At 51.6% G+C, this 26,900-nt stretch overlaps 1 protein-coding gene across 1 annotated transcript in view; it reads left to right on the top strand.

Moving 5' to 3' along the window:
* Pnpla1 (patatin like phospholipase domain containing 1) overlaps positions 1-26,255 on the top strand; it is a 40,395-nt gene extending 14,140 nt beyond the window's left edge. Inside the window, exons 2-8 of the mRNA XM_023722204.1 lie at positions 13,906-14,138; positions 15,445-15,510; positions 15,970-16,179; positions 16,882-16,942; positions 22,359-22,883; positions 24,626-24,704; positions 26,126-26,255. Coding sequence (XP_023577972.1) covers positions 13,906-14,138; positions 15,445-15,510; positions 15,970-16,179; positions 16,882-16,942; positions 22,359-22,883; positions 24,626-24,704; positions 26,126-26,255 — 1,304 coding nt within the window. The remainder of the gene's footprint in view (positions 1-13,905; positions 14,139-15,444; positions 15,511-15,969; positions 16,180-16,881; positions 16,943-22,358; positions 22,884-24,625; positions 24,705-26,125) is intronic.
* Positions 26,256-26,900: the final 645 nt, after the last annotated feature.

The following is a 26,900-nucleotide window of genomic DNA, read 5'->3' as shown; positions in this document are numbered from 1 at the left end:
AAATCCTACTCGGCGGGCGGGGTGGGGGAGGCACTGCGGAGTGGTGGGGGGCGGCCCAAGGGGCTGGGAGAGGGTCCGGCCCACTCTGTGCCTGGGCTGGGACTGGTCCTGCCGGCGCAGGGTAGCAGGAAGCTCTCCACACACTCACTGGACCTGGGCTAGGACTGGGTCTGAGCCATATGTTCTTAAAATTACATAGGCTTATGGGTTTAGAAAATGGGTAAGAACATCAGAAGTGCTTTTAAAAGTGAGGGAAAGTTTTATGAGTGGGGGGGGGGCAAATAGCTCAGCGGGTTAAAGCGCCTGCTTAGGCAGACTCAGGGACCAGTTCTGATCCCCAGTGTGCTGTGCCGGCCTCACCCCTGGGGTGCGCTGAGACGGTGACTGAGACTGGGCATGGTGGCACACGCCTAGTAACCCCAGCACTTGGGAGGTTGAAAAAAGGAGAATCACTATGAGTCTGATCTGTGGAGTGAGACCCTGTAGACCCTGTACTAAATGCATAAAAATAAAAGAGTGTGGGAAGGGTTTATAATGCCTTAAAACATATATAAATACTGAAATAAATACAACATTGCCACTTCTCTGGTTTTCATCTATCTCGGGTTGTCTGGAACGTAACCTCTGATAAATGAGAGGCCACTGAACCTCTCGATAGGCCTTCCCAGCGGGTGGTCTTGAGAGGTGTCACAGCTCTGTGCCATGACCCAAGCAGTCGCCTCTCCCAGGGAAGCCATCCCCTCACCCCGGGCTCCACCTCTCCATCCTCAAGTTACCTCAGATGTCACCTCCTCCAGAGAGTACCCCGATTGCCATCAGTTCAGCTGGTCAGGAAGAAAAAAGGAGCCACGTGAGCCCTTTCCACCAGGGTGGGACTTAGAGGTGACACACATCCTGGTAGCCCACATTCTTCGGCCTCCCCTAACTGCAAAGGAGGCTGGGAAATGCATATTTAATGTTGGGAGGCTGCATGGCTAAAAACTGGAGGTTTGGTAACAAAGGCAGAGCCAGCTGAGATGTGGTTTAGAAGTTACACACCTAGAATCCCAGCACTCTGGGAGGCTGGGGCAGGAGGACCACAAATTTGACCCCAATCTGGATAACTTAGTGACTTAACAAGACCCTGTCTAAATTAAAAAGTAAAAGGAGGCAGGGGTGGAGCGAAGGGCGAAGGGCCTGTGTTCAATCCCCAGTTCTGCAAACCAACAAGCAGAAATGAATGAAGGAGGAGAGAGTGGATACCAGGACAACCAGCAGTCTCTGCTGCTTACAGACCATAACTGGTGATAGAAGAGGATGAGGGAACTGTCTCCTGCCTGGGGCCAACACCCCAACTCTACACAAGCAGGTCAAGTCGATCTCCTGATGGGGAAGGACTCTGGGAGGCCAGCTGTGCAGGACATGGGCAGCCTACTCGCTATCCCTGCCTCGAGTGGCCCTCGGGGGTCCTGTGCAGGGGGTCCCTGCTCTGCACATGTGTCCCACCTTCCCCACCCCATTGGTCCTCTCCTCCACGTCTCAGCATTCGCTGTCCTGTCCCGTCCCGTTAGCTCACGGTGGAAAGCGGAAAAGCAAAGAGAAGAGGAGGCTGAGCTCCTGCAGCAGCCCACAGGTTCCCTCATAGGGCGTGAACCCGCTATCGAGCACTCCACCTTCCTGATCCCACACTGAGGGATTATCACTCCCATGTGTGAATCTTATGGGGATGCATTCCAGCTATAGCACCCTGATTTGAGCATAGTCTGCCCAAGATGCAAAGAGGCCGAGGGCTGGCTGCTGGCTAGGTCAGTGACGAGATAGACAGTTCAACCAGGCACAGTGCTGCAGGCCTGGAGTCCCAGCACCCGGAGAGCTGAGGCAGGATGATCACTGAATTCATGGCCAGCCTGGGCTATGTCGTGAGTTCAAAGCCAGCCTGGACTACAGAGCAAGACTGTGTCTCAAAAGAAGAGAGAGGGGGAGGGGGAGAGAAAGACAGACAGAGACACAGAGACAAAGATGGAAAGAAAGGAAGAAAGAAAGAAAGGAAAGGAAAGGAAGGAAGGAAGGAGAGACAGTCACTTTTCGTTCCTCCATCCATTCCAGGCCCTGGGGAGTCTGCTGTAAACAGTTGGAAGCTGGTTTCTGCGTGGCATCAAACTGCAGCGGGCTAAGCATGCAGAAAATGTCAGCAAGGGGCTCAATGGAGAAAAGAGGGCAGCCTGGGGCGGGGGAGAGCGAGGCAGGGACAGGGCTTTCTGTGGAGGGCTGGTCAGGGAAGCCTTCTCCAAGGGCACAGGGAGGTTATGCCAATGTGGGGTGAATTTGTATATTAGTTATTCTGTGCACTGTGTTGATTGAAGCTCAAGACTAAATACAATGCAGGGTTGGGACTTCCACTGGGGCGGACACGAGGTCCTGCGTTTCTGGCTCATGGTACACACTGCCTGCACCTCCTTCTCATTCCTTCTTGTGCATCCAACTAGTAAGGCACAGTTTGGTTTTACTCCCCCCCCCCCCCCCGCGGGCTTAGCCCACCCTGGGGGTGGGGCTGGTGCGGCATGTGGTGCCAGGGATTGAACTGGGGTCCCTGCACTTGCCTAAGCTTGCCTAAGCAGATGCTTCAGATCACTGAGCTACCTTGCTGGCTCCTGTTTTACATTTTATACTGGGCATTTTACTGTTGATGTTGTCCTAAAGGCTAGAGAGGTGCCCTGTAGTTTAGCCCACCATATTGTCAGAGCTAGAAGTTTCTCTGTTATCCTTTAAGATATAAATGAGGGGTCAGTCAAATAGCTCAGCAGACGAAAGTGCCTGGTTAGGCACAGCGTAGTGATGGGGGGTCGACCCCTGCATGCTGTGCTGGCCCTGCCCCTGGGCACGCTGAGACGGACAATTGAGACTGGGCGTTGTGGCATGCGCCTGTAATCCTGGTGCTTGGGAGGCGGAAAACAGGAGGATCACTACAACTCTGATCTACTGAGACCCTGTAGACCCTGTACTGAAATACATAAAAAAAGAGAAAAAGATATGAATGAGATCATCCATTTATTCTTTTTGTGGGTGTGCATGTGTGCATGCATGCATGTGTGTGTGCACGTGTGCATGTGTGTATTTGTGTGTGTGTACAGGTGTCCACATGTCACTTGGATTTCAACCCTGGTTGTTGGGTAGACTTCCAGAATCAAAAAGCTTCATCAAAGCTAAGTGTGGTGGTGCACACCTGTGACCCCTACGCTCAGGAGGCTGAGGCAGGAAGATCACCATGAGGTCTAGGCCAGCCAGGGCTACACAATGAGAGCCTGTCTCATAAACAAATCAAAATTGACTTATTTCAGAAGTCAATAGCAAAAAATACCTTACAAAAAGCCATTCTCAGAGTTACTTATCTGCCCAAGGCGGCAGGTATTTATGTGAAAAGGTGCTCCGTGCAGGTTCACAGCCCACCATCCTGTAACAATAGCTTTTTTACCAGGGCTGGGGAGATGGCTCAGTGGAATAAACGCTTCCCTGGCAAGCACAAGGGCCTGAGTTTAATCCCTGGTTCTTTAAACCAGGCACTTAGAAGGTGCCAGGTCCCGTGCTAAGCATTTTACATACATCATTGATTTTAATTCCCTAACCACCTTATTAAGGACCTACTGTGTTTATAATCATTTTACAGATGACACAGGGATTCAGAGAGAGAGAGAGAGAGAGAGAGTACATCGTGTTCCCAACAGAGCCAACACGGGGCGTTCTCTAAACGTCTAAAGTCTCTATCTTTCCTCATTACCATTTCAGAAGTCACTTCTTGAGCTACATGAAGGCTTTCTCCCTACACTCCCAGGCCAGGCAGTTATTTACTTATTGGTCAAGACAACGACATCAAATGGCATGACAAATATAAAAAGGACTTGCTATAAAATGATACAGAAAAAAAAAACATGATACAGAAATGATGTCCCAAGTGGTTGTACTTCCTTGTACCGTGTTGGCTTCACCTTTATCCAAACGGATAAAGATTTCTTTCCCCCAAACAATCCTTTGTACTTCCGCACAGTAGACCATCCAGTGGGAAGCCTGCGTAATGCTCGGAAGGGGCGGGTCCCAGCGCAAGGGGCGGAGCTAAGCTGGAGCTCGTTAGCCCCGCCCCTCAACGGCAGGTGCTCTGTGCCTGATATTTTGCATTTTGTAATAAAGGTTTTTTTTTTAGATTTTGAAATGAATATTAGATTTCTGGAAACGTTGCTAAGATGGGACCAATAGTTCTGAATCGTTCCTAGTTTCCTGGAGCGTTCTTGGGTGCTTTGCTATCAATCGTGCGCAGACCGTGTTGAAATCGCACCGTTTTTCCTACTAACTGACATTTTTTTTCTCTGTCCCAGAATCCCATCCAGGATCCCACACTGCGTCTGGTTGGATCCATTTTTAAACCAGCATGCCCAGAGAGTATTAAAATAGCTCAGTTTTCTTTGTTCATTTTGGGATCAAATTCAGGAGAGTTAAACTTCATTTCCCAGGGGGCAGACAAATGAGAAAGAAACTCACAGGATTTTTTGGCTGCCTGCTGACTCCTGGGTCCTGAGGGTGATCCCATGCTGCCCTTACCATCGCATAAGGAAACCCCTCCTTCGCAGCCAAGCACAGGGTCTCCTGCACATCCACGTGGGGACAAGGGTCAGAAGCAGGCTTGAGGGAGCTCTGTGACTACTGCATCAGCCCTGGTCCAGGCCAAGGTCCCTGAAGAATTCCGCTTTCCTGAGCCCTGCAGGAAGTTTCCTGTCAGCCCAGTGGAGTAGAGATTGCTCTTTGATCTCCTGCACTTCATTCATTCATTTCTTCTTTTTTTCTTTTTTTCACGCATCCACCATTTATTTAGCAAGTGCTTGTAGGGTTCCCACATGTGTTAGGGCTAAATTAAGTGCGGGGGCAGAATGGAAACAGTCCCCGTTCTTGAAGCTGTTCGTGGTTACTTTATCATTCTTGGATTCCTCCAAAATGGGCAGCAGCGAGCAGGGCAGTAACAGGGAGAAGGGTGCCCCTCCTCTCGGAATGCAGCCGGCCAGAGGCAAGAGAGACAGCTGGGACAGCCGAGAAAGTGGTGCAGACTAACTGCCAGAGCTGTCGTCTGGACAGTGCAGAAGCTGAGACCAGGCAACCGGGAAAGCTTTCCCCAGGAAGCAGATTTTAAGCAGGAGACGGGGGTGAGGTCTAGAGAGAAGGCGAGAGAGCAAAAGTGGCTGGGTGGGGAGAGAAAGGCGGGACTTTGTACAAAGGATTGATGGATAGGAAAGGGCCTCAGGTCTGGGAGCCCAGGAATGAAGAGGTGATTTCCTACTGGGTGTGGCAGCACACACCTAGAATCCCAGAACTCTGGGAGGCTGAGGCAGGAGGATTGAATTTTGAGTTCAGTCTGGGTGATTGGACTCAAAATTTTAAAATAATAAAATAATTCAAAAAGGGGTTGGGGATACAGTTTAGTGCAAAGGGCCTGGGTTCCATATCCGTTAAGCCCCACCCTCACCCCCACCCAAAGAAAAAAGATGCAATTTCTGCTCTAAAACAAGGCTGCCTGGGGCTGGGGAGATAGCTCAGTAGAATAAGCGCTTGCCTGGGTCTGAGTTCAAGGACAAGGGTCTGAGTTCAATCCCCGGTTCCACAAAAAACAAAAACAAAAACAAACCAAGGCCTCCTGTCCTCCAGAGCCACCTGAGCCTGGTGTGTGTGTGTGTGTGTGTGTGTGTGTGTGTGTGTGTGTGTCTATTTGAACAGAGGAGAGTAGATCCCCAAGAGGCCCATGGAAACCTCTGGTCCCACTTATCCCCTCGCAGTGGGAACTGAGGCAGCCAGCGGTGACAGGAATGAAGCTGGCTTTGGGGCCCCTGGAAGCCAGCTCTGCTATTTGCTGGCTGTGTGGCCTTGGGCAAATTACTGGTTGAGCCCCAGTTTCCTCATCTGTAAAGAGGAGGTGACCATGGGAACTCCCCTGAAGGATCATTGTTAGGATTCAATGAGACAGTGAGGCCCCAGGGCCTGGCACAGTGGCAGGCACAGAGGTCCCCAGGTAGTGGCTGAGGATCACTCCAGTCAGGAAATGAGCCCTAATTGTCATGGCTGATGGTGGGGGTGGGGGTGAGTGGGCAGGGGGAGCTGGGCCTTCCTCTACAGGGGTGCCTTGATGGGAACCTCCTCATTCATCCTGTCCTCTCAGAAGAGCAGGCAGAAGCTGGAAGGGGTGGGATCCTGAGGGGCCTTCTGAAGCAGAGAAGAGGAGGGTCATATCCCCAAGAGCATTATGCATTTCCACAGAGCTTTCCAGAGGCCTTCCTTGTCTGATTGTTTTCCTTGGGGTGATCAGTAAGACCTTCGGTGAAATGCTTGGTGCAAGAGTCTTCCTGGATTTTTTTTTTTTTTTTTTTTTTTAATGTATTTAGTACAGGGTCTCACTATGCAGGTGAGACTCATAGTGATCCTCCTGTTTGCAGCCTCTCCTGTAAGCACTGGGATTACAGATGTGTACCACATTGCCTAGTCCCAGTGGCCAGCTCAGTGCGCCTGGGGTGGGGCTGGCATGGCATGTGGTGCCAGAGATCAAACCCGGGTCCCTGCACTTGCCAGGCAGGCACTTAGATTGCTGAGCTATCTCGCAGGCCCTCATCCTGGATTTTAAGGGAGAGGCACATGGGTTTCTTTTCCGCACTGAGGGACAGAGAAGAAACTACTGGACCTGGCTAGAAGACCAGGTGATGAACTAAGAGAACTTCTGTCCCCATGGCAACAAGCTTTAAGACAATCTGAGTGTTCAGACTCCATTCTTGAATAAACTCATGTGAAAAGTCTGCATGGAGGATTATTACCCATGAAAGAGTATGGCTTTTGTTTTGTTGTAAGCAAGTACTCAATAGGTCAGAGTCATTTTGCTTTTGGCCAAAACTTATAATAAGTTCAAAACAGAGTACAAAAATGTGAGTTTTTACATATATTTCCATTCTGCTTCTGTCAACATGGACCATGTGACCTTGGCACGTCCACCCTCTGTCCATTCATCTTCTGTCCATCCATCCATCCTGTGTCCATCTATCCATTCATCCTCGTCCATCCAGCTGTCCATCCAAGGTCCATGCATCCATCTATCCTCCCTGTGTCTGTTGTCTGTCATCCTGTGTCCAGTCGTTCCACATTTCTTAGCCTAACCTTTGTTCCAGGTGGGATTTTCCACCGGCAAAATGAGAGAAATCATTCAGGCTCTTTGATTTTGCAGTTTCTGAGAGGCACTGAGAGGGTCTTCCTTTTGGAGTTGGGGGTGGGAGTGGTGGTGGGGGTGCTTGACAGGACGGGGTCCTGTTTCTTGAACAGGCTTCTTGAACCCAGAAAGCCATGTGTCTAGTTGTTTTATTTACTAAGTTTATATTTTAGATTTATTTTGAACAAAGCCCCCCTGACCAAATGTCAGCCACCCCTAAGGGCTCTGTGGACTGTCCAGGTCAAACTGCTTTCCATCAGTGCACCTGCAGTGTAAAGTACAGAAATAAAATGGTGACAAAGCCAGGGTCACTGGCCCTCAAGGGGCTAGCTGTCATCCTGAGGATAAACAGATTAGAGGTGGGAAAGCCTGCTCAGGCAACCGGGGTTGTTAAGACAATAATAGTTATTATCATTGCGGAGTCTGGTAGTCAAGATTTAGCCCCAGGGAAATACAGCCAAGAATTCAGCCTGCAATTTGGGACCAGGTAGGAGCAGCAGACTCTCAGGTTCTCTGTGCAGAAACCTGGAGACCAGCGGGGCTTTCCTGGGGCCCCCCTCACCCAGGCTTCCAGGGGCCCGCTGTACCCAGCTGCCCCTCCCCCCACCCACCCAGGCTTGTTGCTAAGAGGAGGGGCCGACTGCACGGTGCCTCACGGTGATTGGTCTAGTTGGAGGCTGTTGCTAGGCTACCAGTCTACAGAGACCTCAGCCCGCAGCAGCCTCATCCTCCACCTAGTCCTATCCTGCAGCCACAGACCTAATTCGGGCATCCTGGGAATGGGATCCTGGCTGGCCGCTTATGTCATTAGCTTCCAAGTGCCTGTATTTCTAGGATTTTTTTTTTTTTTTTCTTCACTTAGCAGGTCATATGGAGGTGAGAAGAGACGGTCTCTGTTTTTAACCTTCAGGACTAGCTACTTCTCACTCTGGGCTTCAGTGTCCCTCTTTGATTTCTGGAATTCATTTATTTATTCCTGACTCATGCACACAGTCATGTGTATCAAGAGCCTGTCCGTGTTCCAGGCACGACGCGGAGAGCTAGGGATGAAAAGATTAAAAGACAGAACACGCCCTGCTCCTGCGGAGGGGTAGTCGCCACACACATAAATAGGGTAAACACAAATTGGCCCTATTTTCTCCTCCTGTGATTTTTTCTAATGTCCTTTCCCCTCATACCAACCTACATGGTCTCCCTGAGTTGACAAGGGAGCGGGTAGGCTGTCAAATATGCCCACAGCACTGTGAAACGAGGTGTCCCCTCTCCACACCACCCCGCTCCAGGGATCATCACTCCTCTTCATGTGAGAAGGCTGAGAGAAACATCAGAAGCCTCATCTGTGGTTACAGGAATCGCAGTGACCAGAATCAAGCACTTACTGTGTGCTGCTAGGTTTTTTTTTTCCCATAATTTTATTGAGAGACAAATAGCAATGAGACAGTTTCAAATCAAATTGGTATGACAGTTTCAATAATTAACACATTGCATATTCTTCCTAGTGGTTATTTGCTGTACAAGATACAGACATGATATCCTATTTACAAACACTATTAGAACAAATCCCTCTATTCACTAAGAGAATGTAACTATATATCTATCCTAACCATTTTGAATACACAGATACAAAATGGACATTCATCTGTATCCCCTTTTTTGTTTAGTTCCATCATTTGAATATTATAGGTGTGTTAACTCAGCAAAATATTCTAAAAGAGGCCAGTAGCCCATAATAGTATTGGGTCTTCCTCTTGACTGGCAGTGTCAGAAATTGTTGGCCTGAGTCCCCTACAGCTCAACATAACACCATGGCTTGACTTCTTTAGAAACCTGGCCAATGTGGCTTCCCATTTTCACGGGTGGCAAAACGGAGGTAAAAGAATTGCTTAACTGACCAGTGACAACATGACCCGTAATATGTGGCAATGTCTTCCCAAGCAATGGAAAGGAAAGGAAGTCCCTGAATGGTTTGGGGATACAGCCTCAGGTATCTTTCCAAATCTCCTAGTCCTAGATCTTATTTCCTTATTTTTCAACTGAAGTTCTTGGCACAATACAATCTGGGGAGCTGACACTGAAGCCACAGATCAATAGTGTGTGTGTGTGTGTGTGTGTGTGTGTGTGTGTGTGTGTGTGTGTCTGTCTGTGTGTCTCTCTATCCTCCAGCACACTCTCTCCCTCTCTCCCTCCCTCCTCTCTCCTCTCTGGTCCTTTGTCCACCTCAGGAATCTTGCCTTCAAGCTCTTGGGTAATTAAGTCAAGTGGCCCTCCCTGCCCCAGGTGTCTCCATTACCTCTAGGCTTTTATTTTTCTTTCTTCACACTCCAAACAAACACTGCACCCTCACTAAGGTCCCCGGAGGCTCTGTGAGCAGAGGGAGCGCGTGGCTAGGTGGGTGCCCAGCCTACAGGGAAGGTTTGGGAAGGGACTTGTGTGGCCAGGGTATGGAGACAGGGTCCTGGGCAGGTGAGGAGGACGGCAAAGCCCTGGCCTCGGAGAATCTCTTCTGTGGCTGGGTCGAGATCAGCTAATCTTGAGTTTCCTGATCAGAAGCCACCTGTCCGAAGACGGGGTCAAGGTGGGACCCTCAGTCTGGGAGGCTGGCAGCCCGCAGCTCAGGAGGTCTTTAAATGACGGACAGTGCTGTGAAGCACACAGGCACATGAAGAAGCGGGCTAATGCGTCCCTCCTCCTGGTTAGCCCTATGCTAACACTCGCCTTTATACGAATGGAGATTTATTTCTCCCCTAAGTGGGCAAAGAGGGCCAGAAAGGAGAGAGTAGGGAGGGAGAGAAAGACTGAAGACAGACAGACAGACTGACTGACTGACTAACAGACACGCACACACCGCCACCGCCACCACTGCCGCCGCCGCCACCACATAGGCAAGGAGATACAGATATAGAAGCATCCTTTGGTTTATGGCTCCAGTAAGCAACAAGAAAGAATTTTAAACTAGGGAACAGATGAGGAGACACCAGTCAGCCCACTGCTCCACCCTGGCTGGCAACATGACCTGCGCGGAGTGTTGGTAATGTCCAGGTAGCAGCATTTTGAGGTGGGAGCGCAGTGGAAATTCAATACTATTTCCATCATCTCGGCTGCTTTTCTGACCTGTCCCCCGTCACCTCCTCAGATAGCCCAGAGTTGACTGGAAATGAATAAAAGACTAAAGTGCCAATGCCAGTGAACATTCTGAGACATCCCACGGTATTAAATATCTTTGACCTAGCATTTGCAATCTGAGGAAAGTATTCTAAAGAAAGTAATGAACATCATAGGCAAGATTGAGAAAAGCAAGCAAGCAAACGAATAACAGCAAAAACAAAAGACATAAGCTACTTTAGACAAACCCTACCGGGGATCTTCTCATTAATGACATAACCTCACAACAGCTTTTCATGCTTCTTCTAAAATTACATTATGAATATACATTTTTTTTGACAAGGAAAAACTTGAACTAGGCCAAAAAGCAGGTACAATTAATGCGTGCCATGTAAGTTCCTGTAGGAATAAAAATAAAATACATAGTAGTCTAAGAAGTGAAACCAAATGTTAATCTCTGAAAGGAGGAATTCCAAGACCCGGCTTTCCTTTTCACTTGTCTTTACTTTTAAAAACTATTTCATAGGCAGGGAGATAGCTCAACGGCATAAGCGCCTGCCTAAAATCTATTTTATCTACAAAGAGCATATGTGCTTCGTGTGACAAGGACAAATTTCCTTCCATAGTCCAGTGCCCACAAAACTCAGTCGCGCTCACCAGAAAGGTCACTGACCTTGGCGAGGCTTTAGGCTGCCCGCCCATTAGGAACCCCAAAGAGATCGAGTCCCCATTCAGGTTCCTCTCTCTGTCCCAACTGGTCTTACGAGTCAGATCTCAGTGACCCAGCACCGCGGCATGCAAGGACCCAAGTGTTTCATAACCTGAGGCTGCCTGCACGGCCCACGCAGGGAACAGCTGACTTCCCTAAACCACAGGGTCCCCCCTACTCCGGGCCCCTCTCCTGAAGAGGGTGGCAGCTGAGCTGTTGCGCAGGTGGGTACCTGCCACCCGGATGCAGGTCTGATCCTGAACGCAGCCTGGGGGCGGAGGCGGCTGTCACCATGGCAACCGGGCTCACTCAGCCTCTTTATCCCTCGGCTCAGCTCGGTCCGATATCTGGGGAAATTTCTCGAGGGCTGAGTTTAGAGTCAGAAAATCCACTGCTCGGCTGTGGGACCTCAGGCGAGGCAGGGAGCTTTTCTCTGCCTTAGTTTCCACCTCTGTACCACGGTCCCCCCCCCTCCGCCCCGTTATTTTATTTTGCCCATTGCCAGGGAGTTATAGTCTGCGTACGAACCACATAACAAAAGGACGAAAGCATTCCTCAGTTTGGTTTGTCTTTACGGCTGGGTGTGCTTTGGGATGACTTGCTTAACCTGTCTGTGCCTTGGCCACTCTATGAATAGGAGAGAGGGGGCGACACGGAGGCGTCTTCGATATGAGCCTGACGGAAACATATGAGGAACATTTAACTTTCTAAAAATGTATTGCAGTAAAGCCATGTTACTGTTAATCTCCTCCAAATCCTCCCAGTCCCTTCTCCCACTGTTCTTGCCACTTCCTGAAGCAGTTCTGAAAGTCCTCCGTTGTGTCTTCTGCTGGACTGTCCTGACTGCCTCAGCGCCCTGAAACCGATTCAAATCATGTCTCTTTCACCATCATTTTGACCTTGGGGAGGAGCCAGAGTCACGCGGGTGCCAGATCCGGTGAACAAAGTGGCCGGGGACACGGCATCGTGCCTTTCCATTAGATGGCACTTGTCAGCCGCAAAATATTTTTGATCAGACCTCCTAACGACACTCACGAAAGCGGACTTCCAGAACTGCTTCCGCAAATGGCAAGAAGGAAGGGGTAAGTGTGCTCACCGCGAGGAGTCTTTTGAGGGGAGAATGTAATTCACTATAATAGCTTTTTTAAAAAAATTAAACATTCACTGCATATTTTATATGTCTTTTTATATACCAAAAGACATAAATATCAAAAGACATATTGGGAAGACTGTGTGCTTGCTTCCCTGATAAGAATGCCCCCCTTTTTAATCATTTATACATTTGGAGATTTTTTTTTGTGTGTGTGGGGGGCTCCTTCAGGCTACCTTAAGGGCGGGTCTGGTGGGGTCTGTGGAGCTGGGGATTGAACTGCGGTCCCCTGCGCTGACCGGGTTTGCCCAAGCAGGCACTTAAACAAATTGAGCTAATCCACAAGCCTCCCCCCACCCCCGCCATCATTTATATATTTGGTACAGGGTCTCACTATGCAGCTTGGACTCATAGTGATCCTCCCGTTTCCAGGCCCCCCACCCTCCCCAGCTCTGGGATTACAGGCGTGCGCCACCACGCCAGGACTCAGTTGCCTGCAAAGTTTGTGGAACTGGAGATCGAGCCCTGGTATCTGCGCTTGCCAAAGCAGGCACATAATCCACTGAGCTATCTCACCGGCCCTCTAGGGATCCCTTTGATAAGCTTCCTAACAAAGGAACTTGTCCAATCTCTGCTTGGTTACTTCCAGAAATAGAAAATTCACAACTGCACCACCTCCCAAGTAGCTATTACTACTGCAAGACCCCAAGCTTTCTTAAGAAAGTTCGCCCACACAGGATGCTTTACAACCAAATATTTGCTTAAGGGCTGGGGCTGAACTCAGTCCTAGAGCCCTGGTTAGCATGCATGAAGCTGACAGTGTAATTCCCAGCACCAAGAAATATATTTGCTTTTAAACTGCAGTCATTGTGTGTTTTCCCCCTGGGAGGTTTGCGTAAGGCCGGAAAGAGTAGCGACCAGCAGGAGGCCCTTTAGGTGTTGTAGGAGTAATGTGGGTTCCGGGCTCGCACACCTTTAGGGGACAGCATGGTGACCGAATGCTCCCTGCAGCACGGTCCTCAGAATGTAGCACAGCGCTCCTCTTGTTGAGCTTACAGCCCACACATCTCCCACTGCAGGACTGGGGACGCGGGTGGGGGAGGGGCGGGCATCTCGCCGCAGCGCACCAGGCCCCTCCCCCGCAGCCTGTACCTTGCGCCACGCCGGAAGGACAGTCCTCGCAGTGAAAGCAGGGCATAGTTCACCTCCTGCAGTTCCCCTGCCGCCTAGCCGCTGAACAAGTTTCCCGGGTTGTCCCTTGATAATGTCTTTCAACAGTATGTTTCAGTACTGGAGACAGAACCCAGGGTTTTTGCCCTTCTTAATTTTTTATTTTTTATTTTGAGAGACTCGCCCAGTCTGGTCTTGCGCTTGCCATCCCCCTGCCTCAGCCTCCCCTAGGGCTAGGATTACAGGCATTCACCAGCGATGTTTTCACAGAAATCTCACGCAAGACCCCCAAAGAATGTACAGTTTGAAGCAGACACCCAAGTGGGGCAGGAGGCTGGAGAAAGCTATTTTGGGGTGAGCGATGGTTCCTTTGGCTGTCAGTAGGACCGTTCCCGTTATGTAGCAACTGCTGGTCAGGGTGTAGGACGCTGGGTCCAACTCTGCCATTGTCTAGCTGTGACCACCCTAGGAGCCCACGATTTCCTCCTTCCGGGCTGGCTTTGTTCAGGTGCGTGACGGCAGGTCCCTCCCCGAGCCCCGCTGTGTGCACAGTGGCACGGCAAAGTTACCCTAGACCTCTCCTGGCCCCTGGCGTCGGGGTGACACCGCCTCGTTCTGCTCCCCCTGCAGAAGAGTACCTCCGCGTGCTGAATGTGGGCCTGGCCGAGGTGAAGAAGCACTTCCTGGGCCCCTTCTCACCGTCCTGCAGGATGGTGCCCATGATGCGGCAGTTCCTGTACAGCGCGCTGCCCGAGGACGCCTACAAGGTCACCACGGGGAAGCTGCACGTGGGCCTCACCCGCTTCGAGGACGGCGAGAGCGTGGTGGTGTCCGAGTTCACGTCCAAGGAGGAGCTCATTGAGGCAAGGGTCCGGGGCGTTGAGAGGACACCCCCTCTCACCACAGCCCTCCTGAGCTCCTCAGAGGCCTGGGCGTGGCTGCAGGGTCCCAAGGCACCTTTAAGGACCCCCCAGCCCAGGCTGCAGTGTGGGCCCCTCCTGCGCGGCTCAGTTTGCGCCAGGGTCTCCCTCTGAATAATCAAGTAATCAGAGCTGGTTATCACTCTGAGACATCCGCACCCAGCCAGCCCTGTGCCTGCGAAGCTCATCATAGAAATTTCAGTCACGAATCTGTTGCTGGATGGAGCCTGAGATGGTTTTTTTTTTTTTTTTCACGAGAACGCTGGTTAAGCTGCTTCGCTTTCCATCCAGCCCACTCTTCTCCTCCTCCAGCTGTGGGTCTTGGCTCCTCTGTCTTCACAGCCTGCGCTGCCCTGGTCCTGGGAGTGGGGGTGCCCCTCACGACCCCCAGGTCCTTAGGTCTCCTATTCGCACCTTCTCCCCCGCAGCCAGCGCCTTTCCAGGCCTGCAGTCCCACCTCCCCTTCCCATCTCATCGCCCTCTCCCGCGGGTGCAGCAACTCACCCCATTCATCCCCTGGGTCCAAACTTTTTGTCTTAAGTCACATGTAGAGGAAGAGAAGTGTATTTCCGCCTGTGGTGAGCGGGCTCCAAGGCAGGACCACAGGGCAGTGGCACGTGGTAGAAGGCCGCTGCTTGAGGTGTGGTACACTGGAGGCAGAGGTGGGAGGGGCGTGTCCGGGTAGGACACGCCCAGGACACGCCCAAAGCGCCCCCCCCCCCGGGGGGTTCCTGCCTGCCTGCCCACTCCACCCTACATGGTGGAAACAGCCCCGTCCCTCCAGCCAGGGCGCTCTCCGTCATCACCCCCCCATTGTTCCCTCCCCTGGCCTTTGGGCCGCAATGCCTGTGCTTATCTCCATCAAAGCCCTGGTCACCTCACTATCCTGTCGCCATTTCTGAGTATTCTCAAATGGGGCCATCTCACCCTTCTTTGGGTACAGGCTCTGGCCAGGCCAGACACAGATTGACGACTACCGAATCCCCCTGGTGCAGAGAACCCTAAAGATACGCAGGCCACGTTTCCTTTTAAAGCTGGGACATCAGGTGCCTACTGACCACGTAGCTCACCAAGCGCCCAGACTCCTTAGGACTAGGTCAGAGATGGAACTGAGGGCTCCACTCACCAGTCTGGTGCCTTCACATTGGGGGAGGGATGTTAGGATTGGTGGGGTGGGGACACCAGTGCTGAGGGACCCCCCTACCCACTCCCAGGACCCGTGGCCACCCCTGAATCCTGTTGTCCCCAGGCCCTGTACTGCAGCTGCTTTGTCCCCGTGTACTGCGGTTTCATCCCCCCGACGTACCGTGGCGTGGTGAGTGATCCTGGCATTGGGGGAGTGGGCTGGGAGCTGGGGTTCCCTGGGGGGCCTGGGAGCCACGTCCGGGAGAGCGGAGGGACAGTCTCAGTGCAGTGAGGACCCAGAGCTGGACAGTTCTTGTGTTTTTCTGCTCAGAATTCTGGATGCAGGGGCATCTGGGGCTTTCCCATGAGCCTCCCTGCTTGGGCAGCTGCCCCAACCCAGTACACAGCTTCTCAGATTTCCTCAAGCTTGACAGAGTATGAAATATGACTCTGGAAAGTGGGGTCCTGGAACCACCAATGGGGAATTTCGAGACCATCTTTCATGTGTCCATGAATCATTCGGGGGTCTCAAGAAATAATGCAGGCTCTGGCCTAGTAAGTCTGGGATGGACAGAGGTTCTGGCCCTCCAACCTGCCTCGGCCCTCCAAGTAGAGTGAGGCCCCCAGGATCCTTGCTCTGCACCCCCAGAGGTACATTGACGGTGGCTTCACCAGCATGCAGCCCTGCTCCTTCTGGACTGACTCCATCACCATCTCCACCTTCAGCGGGCAGCAGGACATCTGTCCCCGGGACTGCCCCGCCATCTTCAATGACTTCCGCATGTTCAACTACTCTTTCCAGTTTTCCCTGGAGAACATCACCCGCATGACCCATGCCCTGTTCCCCCCGGACCTGGTGGTGAGAGGCGGGGTGGGGTGGGGGGCGGGAATCGAGTTCTTCTCACCTTGGGTGACCTCAATACTTGCTCTTAGACCCTTGACCTCGCCTTGCTGCTAAGACCTTGAACAAATCCCCCGAGGTCTCCCAGCCTCAGTTTCCCACTTATAAAACTGGTCAAGACCAGAACCACAAGCGGGAATGTTACTGGACTGCTTTTGCTCTGACAGGCAGGGAACAAACACAGGGCAGCAACACACGGCCCGTGGACTGGCCAAATCCAGCCTCTGGAAAGGCTTTGTGGGCAGTGTCTCTCATGATCCTCTGGCATCCTTGAGGAGATGCTACGACTGCCCCCATTTTACAGATGAGGAAATTGAGGTTGTGAGCAGTGACAGCCCCATAGCCCATAAGCTGTAGTCCTGGGAGTAGAACCTGGTCCCCAAACCCTTCCCTTCCCATGGCCATGCATCTTGGCTGGTTCTCCCATGAGCATCCAGACAGGGCTGGCCATGGGATGTGCTAAGATTGGTGTCAGACACTGACACCGTGTCTCTGGGGCCTCCCGTGGGAATTGCTCCACAGTCTCAGCAGAGAGCAAGTAGGGGACCCTGCATGGGTCATTTTTAAAAGTCCATCCAGTAAAGTCCAACCAGCTCTGGGGAGGAGGGGGCAGTCACTCCATGTCACCCAGCTTGGTTTTTTTGTCGCCTGTACCCCCAGGTCCTGCAAAACTACTATTACCAAGGCTATGAGGACACGGTGGCCTACCTGAGGCGGCTGAGTAAGTACTCAGGGCTGCGGGGGAGGAGCGTGGGACAGCAGAACCAGGACAGGAGGCAGAAGGCTGAGATCAGAGCAGACCATCCCACGTCTGGGGCCAGACAGCTGAACAGGAGACAGCGCCCAACGGTGGCCATCTTTGTGGATTTTTAACCTAAACTTGGGAAATCTACAATTCAAACCTGCTAAGAACTTCCTTTTTGTCTCATTTCTCTCACTCCCATTTTATCATCTTTCCCATAAAGCCATGTGGTTCATCCATGTAGTTTGTGTTTGTGTAAGATCTTGAATGATGTGTTAATCAGCCAATCAGGGAGAAAAGCTCTTGGCCTGTGCTGGTTTGGAAGGAGGATCCCTGTGTCTGTCCGCTGCAGCCTTTACTGGGGCAGAATGACGCCAAGGTACAAATGAGCACTTGGGCTCCGTGAGAACCATGGCAAATATCTTTGTTAAAAGAAGTGAAAAGAGTTTTTTCACCTTTTATTTTATATTTTTTATTTTTTGGCGGAACCGGGGATTGAACTCAGTTCCTTAAGCTTGCCAGGGAAGCGCTTATTCCTCTGAGCTATCTCCCTGGGTTTTTCACCTTTTTAATTAATTAATTATATTTATTTATTTGTATTTTTAGGAAAGGGTCTACAGGGTGTTCGGGGTCTCACTACTAGATTGGACTTAATGATCCGTCTGTTTACAGCCTCCCAAGAGTTGGGATTACAGACATGCGCCACCACGCCCAGTCTCTTTAATTAATTTACTTAGGTTTTTTGAGGCAGGTTCTTGCTGTGTAATCCAGGCTGAACTCATGGCGATCCTTCTGCCTCAGCCTCCCAAGTGCTGAGTTTGCAGACATGCACCACCACGCCTAGCCTTTTCCATCCTTAGAATTAGCTCCTTAGGCAGAACGTGGCTTCAGACAAAGGGATTCCTACATCAAAGGCACTTCCCAGTGCTGTCTCAGCTTTGCCATATGGCTTTCCACAGTTGTACGATATCCCAGCACAGTTGCATGGAGACCTAGCCCCACAGTGCCTTTGAATTCCTGACTATTCCCTATTATAAGGAATGCTCTGGGGAACACTCTGTGTACCTTTATAAATACTTGGGGGTGCAGTTTCCTCCTGGGATATATCCACTTTTGGTTTTTCTTCTTCAAACCTGCTTCCATGGGGTGGGGAGAGAACGCAGTAGAATAAGTGCTTGCCTAGCAAGCGCAAGGGTCTAAGTTCAAGCCCCAGTTCCAAAAACAAACAGACAAACAAACAAACAACACCAACAACCTGCTTACAGATTTCTCCAGCTCCTTCATTCTGTCTTTCTTCTTTCTTCCCGGTCTTCTCTCCCAAGGGCAGGGCTGGGATCTTGAGGGGACAAGACAGTAGGTTGGGGAGCCCTGGGCTTGCCCCCATCCCAAGCTGTGTGCTCTGGAAAAATCACTTCCCCTCACAGACCTACTTTCCCTTTCAGGAAAAGTTTGAGTCTTGCTACGGGGTCTGCATCAGTCTCCAGGGGCCCCGGTTTCCTCATCTGTAAAGGTGGCCTCATAACGGGATCCACCTGGGTCTTACTGGGAGGATTAGCACAAAGACCCCAAAGCCTGCTGGAGTTCCCACACGGGCCGGTGGCAGCTCCTGAGAGCATCTAAGCTGGGCCAGTCGGCCCCAATCTGCCTGGGGACAGCCCCACCCCACCTTGGCCCATCCAAGCAGGTGGCAGCTCTGAAGACTGAGCCTCAGGTGTCCAAAACAGGGGTGCTCTGAGCCGTGTGGGCAGTTGTGGATGGGGGCCCAGCCCAGAGGGGAGCCAAGCACGCTGGGTGCTGGGGGCTGCGGCTGATTCCCCGATCTGAGGCTTGGATTCGAGGGGCTGGCGATGTCGCTCAGGGACAGAACCCTTGCCCAAGCTTGCACAAAGCCCTGGGGTCTAATACCAGAACCGCAAAAAAAAAAAAAAAAAAAAAAGAGGGACAGATTCAGAGGTGGCTTTTGGAGAAGACTCCCTCCCCTGCCCAGGAGACCCCCACACCGTTCCCACTGGTCTCTCGCCCTAGAACAGTTTTTCTTTCTAGTCCTCTCAAGCCCTGGGGAGGGGTGCGAAGTGGGCCTCAGCCTCTGTGTCCCCCACCCTTCGCCTCCATGGAAACCCTCGGGGTTTCCAAGCCCGGGCTGCAAGCTCACGTGTCCTCCATGCAGGGAGTCCCCGCCCTAGTCCTCCCCAGGCGCTGAGAGTGGATCTCCCTGCAGCCTGTGTGGGGACGGCAGCCCCAGACATGTCCTGAGAACCTAAGGTTGGTGCCCAGAGCCCCACCCTTAATCCCCGCTTGCCACCTGCCGGTTTTTTTGCACGGGGTCACCTCCAACAGGAAGATGCACCCCGAAAGATGTCACTCTAATTATTCCTGCTGCCAGGCAGCTCCCTGAGAGAAGAAAGGCACTGCTGGCTGACACTCGTGAAATCCATGCTGGTGTGTGGTGCGGATGTGTTTACACACACTCACACACGCACACACACACACACACACACCCCACACATCACACCAGTGAAGCCACCGCCACCATCAAGACGGGGCAATCCATCATCCGCAGCTTCCTTCCGTCACCCTCTTTTCCCCAGCAAGCTCCCATCTGCTTCCTGTCATCCTAGGTTAATTTGCATTTTCTAGGGCTCTTGGTAAATCCAGTTTTGCAGAGGGAACTCTCCTTGGCTCTGCATAAATTTCCCGAGATTCATCTCTTCTGGGGACCATGTAAGTGGTTCGCCCCTTTCCTCTCTCTCCCGCGTTCCATCTGGTTGTACAGCACCACAGCTGCTTTAGGCAGTGGACCCTCTCGGAGTCCTAGGTCGTGCAGGCTGTGGGCTCTGAGGAGCCAGGCTTTCTCTGGACCCTTGGTTTCCTCTCTCTTGGCTGAATACCTAGCGGCAGAATAACTGTATGGTGTGTGGGTATTTTACTTGTATACACACATATTTTAATTGTGGTAAAATGACAACACACAACTGTCTTAACCACTTATAAGTGTGCAGTTCAGTAGCGTTGATTGTGTTCATGTAGTTGTGAAACAACTCTGGAGCTTCTTCACCCTGCAAACCTGGAACTCTGTTCCCAGTGATCCCCAATTCTGCTTCCTCCTCCTCCTGCTGGTAACCAGCCTTCTCTTTTGTTTCCAGCAGGTTTATTTTTTAAAATTAGTTTTGTGTATGCTTATTTTCCATAACAAATACATGCATTGCAGGGAATGGGCACAGTTACACACCCCAGGTCGACCCTCTTACCTCCCTGTCCTCCTGCTCCCTGCTGTCTGCCCACTCCCAGATCTCTGTCTATCTCCACAAAAGTCTCTTCCCTCATTTCTTGGCATCTGTCATTTATTTTGCTTGTTAAATTTTTCATAATTGGGTTTCTAATAGAAGAGAAACCAGACATGGAAGGCTGATTTCGCTTAGCATGATGGCTTGTAGCTGTGTCCTTTTTCCTACAGTCTTGTGTCCAGCCTTCTCTCTGGTTGATAAGATAGGGCAGCTTCATAAATTTGCACAGGCCCACACTAACTTCTGTGTGTTCCATTCAGCTGTGGAAGGGAACATGGTTCCTATGGGGTCGGCTGGCTTAGGTGTCACAGAGAGGCAGAGCCAGACAGTGTTGGATGTTTTGCAGCTCAAGATGCCCTCAGGCTCATCCTCATTGTAGAATGTGACAGGATTTCTCTTTCTATTTAAGGGTGTACGTATGTGCTGTATTCTCTTTATTCATCCATCTATGGACACATAGGTTGCTTCCACCTTTGGGCTATTGTAAATAATGCTACAGTGAACATGGGTGTGTACATTGCTCCTCATGATTCTCTTTTCAATTCTTTTGGGTACATAACCAGAACATGTGTGTGACTTTTTAAGAAACTGCCAAATTGCTTCTCAAAGGATGTGATTTTTTACATTCCCCCCAGTAGCAGGAGAGCTGTTCCATTTCCCTAAATTCTCACCAACACTTAGTATGGTGAATCTTTTAGTGCTAGTCCTTCTAACAGTGTGCAGTAGTATCTTATCATGGTTTTGATTTGCGTTTCCATAATGCCTACTAACTTTGAGCATCATTTCATTTTCCTGTCTTCTACCTATATCTTCTTGGGAGAAGTATCTATTTAATCCTTTTTTCATTTTCCCTGCCAGATCTTTAATAAGCTTTGCTTTTAGTAATATTTTATTTATTTATTTATTTATTTATTTTTGCCAGCTCAGCCCTCCCTGAGATCTTGGTTAAGCAGGCGCTTTAGACCACTGAGCTATCTTGCTGGCCCCAAGTTTGTTTGTTTGTGGTACAAAACCAGGGATTGAACTCAGGACCCTGCGCTTGCCAGGCAAGCGCTTATTCTACCGACCTATCTCCCTGCCCTCCCCCCTAGTTTTAGATTTATAGAAAAATTGTGAAATAGGACCAGGCGTTCCCCACCCTGTTATTAATGCTGCACTTCATTGGGTGCTATTATGCAGTATGTATATAATATAGTACATGGCTGGACACGCTGAGTGACTAGGTATCTGCAGTGTTATTAGCAGAAAGTCTGGAAAGTCACAGTTGATTTCTTAGTGTTCTCTAAGTTATCTTTTTTTTTTTGCTGGCTCAGGCTGCCTTAAGGGCGGGTCTTGTATGGCACAGGGAGCTGGGGATCTAAACGCGGTCCCCTGCGCCTGACTGGATTTGCCCCAGCAGGGGATTAAACAACTGAGCTAACCCGCAAGCCCCTCTCTAAGTTATCTTGAGAGGCAATTTGTGCCTTCTAAGCACTAAGCACCCAGGAATGTATGAAGGCAGAGGAGAGCACAGGAAGTTAGAAGGTGATTGTTTAGTGATGGGGAAGCAGGGGTAACAGGGATGAAAGTAATTAAAGTTGGGGCTGGCCAGATAGCTCAGCGGATGGAAGCGCCTGCTTAGGCAGACGCAGGGGCTGGGTGTTCATTCCCGGGCCTGCGGTGCTGGCCCGCCCCTGGGGAGGGCTGAGATGCGGATTGAGACTGGGCATGGTGGCGCCTGTAATCCCAGCACTTGGGAGGCTGAAAAACAGGAAGGATCACTACAAGTCCAAGCTGCGTAGTGAGACCCTGTAGACCCTGGAATAAATACATAAAAAAAAAGAAAAGAATTAAAGTTGTCACACACCTCAGCCAGTGTGCCGTCACAGATCTCATTATTTGGGTATATTAATGTGTGTACCAATCAAAAAAATCTAAAAGAAGAAAAACAAAAAGGCCCTGGAGCCCTCACATTTGTCACCATAGCCTCAAGTGAATGAAGCGAGGGTACTGGAAGGCAGGAGTTATGCACGTGAGCACAACTTGGGAGACTGAGTTTCTGATGACGCCAGGCTGTCTCAGGGAGGCGCGGGGTGCAGGGCCACCTGTGACCGCGCTGCTGTCTTCCGCAGACGCTGCATACCTCGATTCTCCCTCCAGGCGGGTGCTCTTCCCGCGGGTGGAGGTGTACTCCCAGATCGAGCTAGCCCTGGGCCCTAACTGCCCGGAGTACAGCCAGCTGTGTCCTCGGAGGTCCTGGGCCCGGCCAGAGGCGCCCACGCCAGTCCACATCCAGGGGCCTGGGAGAGTCAGCCACCCCCCTGCGTCCCCACCTGTGCCCGTGGAGTCGCTTGTTCCCCCGCCCGTCGCTTCACTCAAGCCAACACCTGGGCCACCACCTGCCTCATCACTGCCGCCTTCTCCAGATGACTGGGCACCTGGGCACTTCACCTGCGGCTCAACACCTGGTTCCTCGCTGCCAGCTGCACCCCTGGGGCAGCCACCTGTGTCAACTCGGCAGCAGGGCATCCCACTCAACACATCCACATTGTCAAGGTCTTCAGCCGTCCCTGTACCTCCAACATCACCCCACGGCTGTCCTTCAGCCTCGCATGCTCAGCTGCCAGTGGAGGTGCTAGGCTCAGACCATCCCGAAGGTAGGGACCCACCGGTCTTCTGCTGGCTTCCTGGTGTCCAGAGCCCCCTGTAGACCTCTTAACAGCAGCGTGGCCAACCACAGTGACCTTAGCTGCTCTGTGTGTTATAACCTTGGGTTACCATAAGGGGGCGGTACAGCTGCCATTTGGAACACGCGGTCCCCCAAGAGCGGCAAAAGTATCTGTGGGGGAGTTATTAGCTGTGACAGTTCTCGAGGCCTAACGTAGATCTACTAAGTCTCAGGTTCTGGGGCGGGGCTCCGTTGTCTGGGCTTTTCACAAGGGCTTTACGTGATGCTTTTGCCCACCCACGGTTGCCCCACCCGCAGTGATTCTCAAAGAGTGGTCCTCGGTCAGGGCCACTGTTTTGTTTCTAGTCCACACGAATGAATGGGGAGACTGAGAATAAGCACTCAAATGCAAAGTAGCAATAAGATTGCCATGGAGCCAGGTCCGGCCTTGAAGTCACTAAGGAGCCCAGACTGGCCTGGAGCTTGCTGTAGATCCTCCTGCCTCAGCTTCCCAGGAGCTGGGATTACAGGTGTGTGTCACCACACTTGGTGTTCTCTATACTTTTTTTAAAAATTGTTCTCCACTGCAGATAGTTTGGGACGCACCACTATAGGGTCTACCGAGACGAGCGGTTCTTATTCCTTGCTCCCAGGAAATCTCTCGGGGGCCAGGAAGGGGGGGGGGGTGACAGGTAAGGGGTTTTTTGTTGTTGTTGTTCTTTTTTTGGCAGGCTCAGCCCACCCTGGGGGCGTGGCTGGCATGGCATGCGGTGCCCGAGATCGAAACATGGTCCTTGCACGCTTGCCTAAGCTTGCCTAAGTAGGCGCTTTAGACCTCTGAGCTATTTCACCAACAGGTGAATTTAAATCGTCAACAGGATGTTGAGATTGTGGCCTGTGGGTTTTGATGACATGGAGAAGAACAGACGTTTCAGATTTTGTCTAGATTTTCAGGTGCAGAGTAGGAACGTGCAAGGGCATTTGGGAAGAAGAGGAGACATGTGTGATGGCTAGGACTGACTGTGCAGGCCCGGGGGACGGGGTTCCGGGAGAAGGACTGGAGCCAGACTCTCGCGGCCCATCGGCCAAGCACCACGGACACCGCCCAGCAGGGGGTTGTCTTTGGGGCTGGGATTCAAATCTAAGCCTGTCTCTGCAATAGGTTTACTGAGATTCTTTTCCACATACTAAGACAAAACACAAGGACATGAAGAGCCAGTAAATAAGTCAGAGGTGGGCAGTGTGGAACACGCCTGTCATCCAAACTCACTTGGAAGCCGAGGCAGGAGGATTGCAAGCTCCAGCCCAGCCTGGGCAACTTAGACCCTATCTGTAGAGGAGAAGGCCCGGCGATGCAGCTCGGTGGAAGGCGTTTCTTTGTCCCCTCCTGCCTGAGCACGTGGCCATCTCCAGGAGCCTGTGTCACCTGGCCGTGCATTGGGTCCTTGCTTGTCCTGGGTGGAGCTCCTGGCTGGGAGAGACATTGGGCAACATTTGAAGATTTCTGCATTGTCCTTTAGTGGGCGGAGGCCAGGGAAGCTGCCTGGCCCGCAGTGCCCCAGGGCTCCCCCAGCAGAGAGTAACTTCTCCGACCCTCAGTTGAACAGTACCAAGCTGGAGAAGCCCTCGCAGCCCCCAGCAGCCTCTTGCCCGCTCGCTCTTGTGACCCCGCGAACGCCCGCGCTCCCACCCCATCTCGCTCACATCTCCTCTCTTCTTGCTTTGCTGTAGCCTTCCTCGCTTCTCCACATCCCAGGAGCACCGCGGCTCTGACTCAGGTGAAAGAAATGGCCAGCGAGTCCAGTGCGAAGTAAGTGTCTCCTTTGTCGGGACGTAAAGCTTCGTCCCTGCCTGGGGCCTGAACCGAGGCCTGCCATGAGTTACGCCCTCAGCCTGAGTCAGGACTGGGGGACCTGCTAGGAGACATTTTCTGCCCCTTTGGCTGCAGCTTGTGTGCCGACAGCCCGCCCCCTGCAGGGCCTGTGGGCCAGCCCTTTTCTTTTTCCCAAATGAGGCCATTCGTGGGAATGAGCCTGCTCTCGGGGATGAGGCCCCTGCTCTTCACTGCCCTCCCCCACCCCCCAAAATGCATCTCCTGGGCGAGAAAATAGAAAATTCGCATAGCTCCACCCGTATGTTCTCTGGTGATGCGCAGCCTGAGGAGGGCCTGCAGGCAGCCATGCCCAGCCCCGGCGCAAGGGAGCTCACTTCTCTGCACTGGCCTCTCTCCCAGGGCTCCCAAGTCCAAGTAGTCTCCTGTTTGCGTGCTAAGGCCCCGCTATTCCTAGCAGGCACCCCAGAAGATCTTTTTCATGATGTGCATCAACTGTCCAGGCTGTGTAACATACGCACTGGTACTTCAGGGCGTGCAAACTTAATTGGTTTCACGATTTGGGGAAGGGGTGACCCAGGAGGTCTTTTTCCTCCAATGTGGAGTTTAGGAAGAGAAGCAAAATTCTGTCTAACTCTATTGTTTGAGAACCATATTATTTGTGAGCAGAAACATTCGTGAACCAAGGCGGCCCTGTGCCCCACTGGTATCTTTGCAGCGGCTAGGACGGGCCTTGGGAATCTTTTTATTTTAATCAAACCATTCCTTTTTTTTTTTTTTTTTTTTTGGTGGACTAGGGATTGAACTCAGAACCTTGTGCTTTGCAGGGCAAGCACTTATTCCCCTGAGCTATCTCCCCAAACCATTCCTTGGGGAGCTCATCACTCACTAGGCTTCCTTGCTGGCGGGGCTCCCGTTTGATGGGCCAGTGGAAGCTCAAAGGGTCGCTCAAAACTGTTTCTGCCTCTGCCCCTGGATGTAGCTGCACCCCTCTCCAGGAGGGTCTGACAGCGGTGTCCTGGTCACAGCCGCAGGACTGGGGCAGCGGGGCCTGAGCCATCCTTACTTTTGAGGTTTATACCCCGTGCCATAGCAGACATCTCTAAATGTCTGTGCCTACCCGTCTCCCACATTACATTCTAATTTGTGTATAAAATTTCTGGACAGTTTGTATAAACACAATCATTTCAGGCTTGAGCATAAACTGTCACACAGTTTCAACTTTTTTGCATCTATGAAGAAGTGAGTGAAAGTTTGGGTTTCAGTGGAGAAGTTGGCCTGGTGTCTCTGAGTCCAGTGCTCCCCAATGGCCGGACAACACAGACTCAGGTGTCCCGGTGACCCTGGGAGCCTGCCGGTGGCAGCCACTGACCAAGCCCCTGCGTCATTTCTTTGCCCAGGGAGAGCCCTGCTGCAGACTCCAACTGGGTCAAGAAGGTGTTCAAAAGGAGCAAGCAGAAGACGGGCAGCGCCTGGAGAGGCTTCCCCCAGCACCCTCGATCCCGAAGGCTCAGCGGCAAAGCACAGTGAGCTGATGGGTGCTTCCTAAGCCCCCAGAGCAGGGTGCCCGTGCAGGTGCTGTCCGCAGGGACACTGCACTGGCAGGGGGGCCCAGGAGGAAAGGGGGCGGTGAGCCTGGGCTTCAGAGTCAGGTACCCAGCATATAATCCCTCTCTGCCAGTCTTGCTTGGTGATTGTGGTTAGGACAGTTGGTCTCTCTGAGGCTTGGTTTCTTTTTCCTCTTTCTTTCTTTCTTTCTTTCTTTCTTTCTTTCTTTCTTTCTTTCTTTCTTTCTTTCTTTCTTTCTTTCTTTCTTTCAAGACAGGGTTTCGCTATGTAGTCCAAGCTGGCCTGGAATTCATTATGTAACCCAGGTTAGCCTTGAACTTGTGGAGATCCTCCTGCCTCAGCTTCCCAAGTGCTGGGATGAGAGGTATGCACCACCATGCCTGACCCAGGCTTCAGTTTCTTGACCTGCAAAATGGGTGCAATATCAGACCAGGTGATTATATGACTTTTGGGCAATTGACTATGTCAGTTACTTCACAGAGTTGGGAGGGGAGGCAGACCTGAAGACTGGATAGGTGCTACAGTGACTCTCCCAAAACCAGATGCACTTGTGGGGATTAGCTTGACCCTCAGCACGTACCACTCCAACCGCTTATCAGTGTGCAG

The sequence above is a fragment of the Octodon degus genome, unplaced genomic scaffold (genome assembly GCF_000260255.1).
Source record: "Octodon degus isolate 3935 unplaced genomic scaffold, OctDeg1.0 scaffold00005, whole genome shotgun sequence".
Classification (NCBI taxonomy): domain Eukaryota; kingdom Metazoa; phylum Chordata; class Mammalia; order Rodentia; family Octodontidae; genus Octodon; species Octodon degus.
Note: the sequence above shows the minus strand (reverse complement) of the source record. Positions and strands in the feature narration are given on the sequence as shown.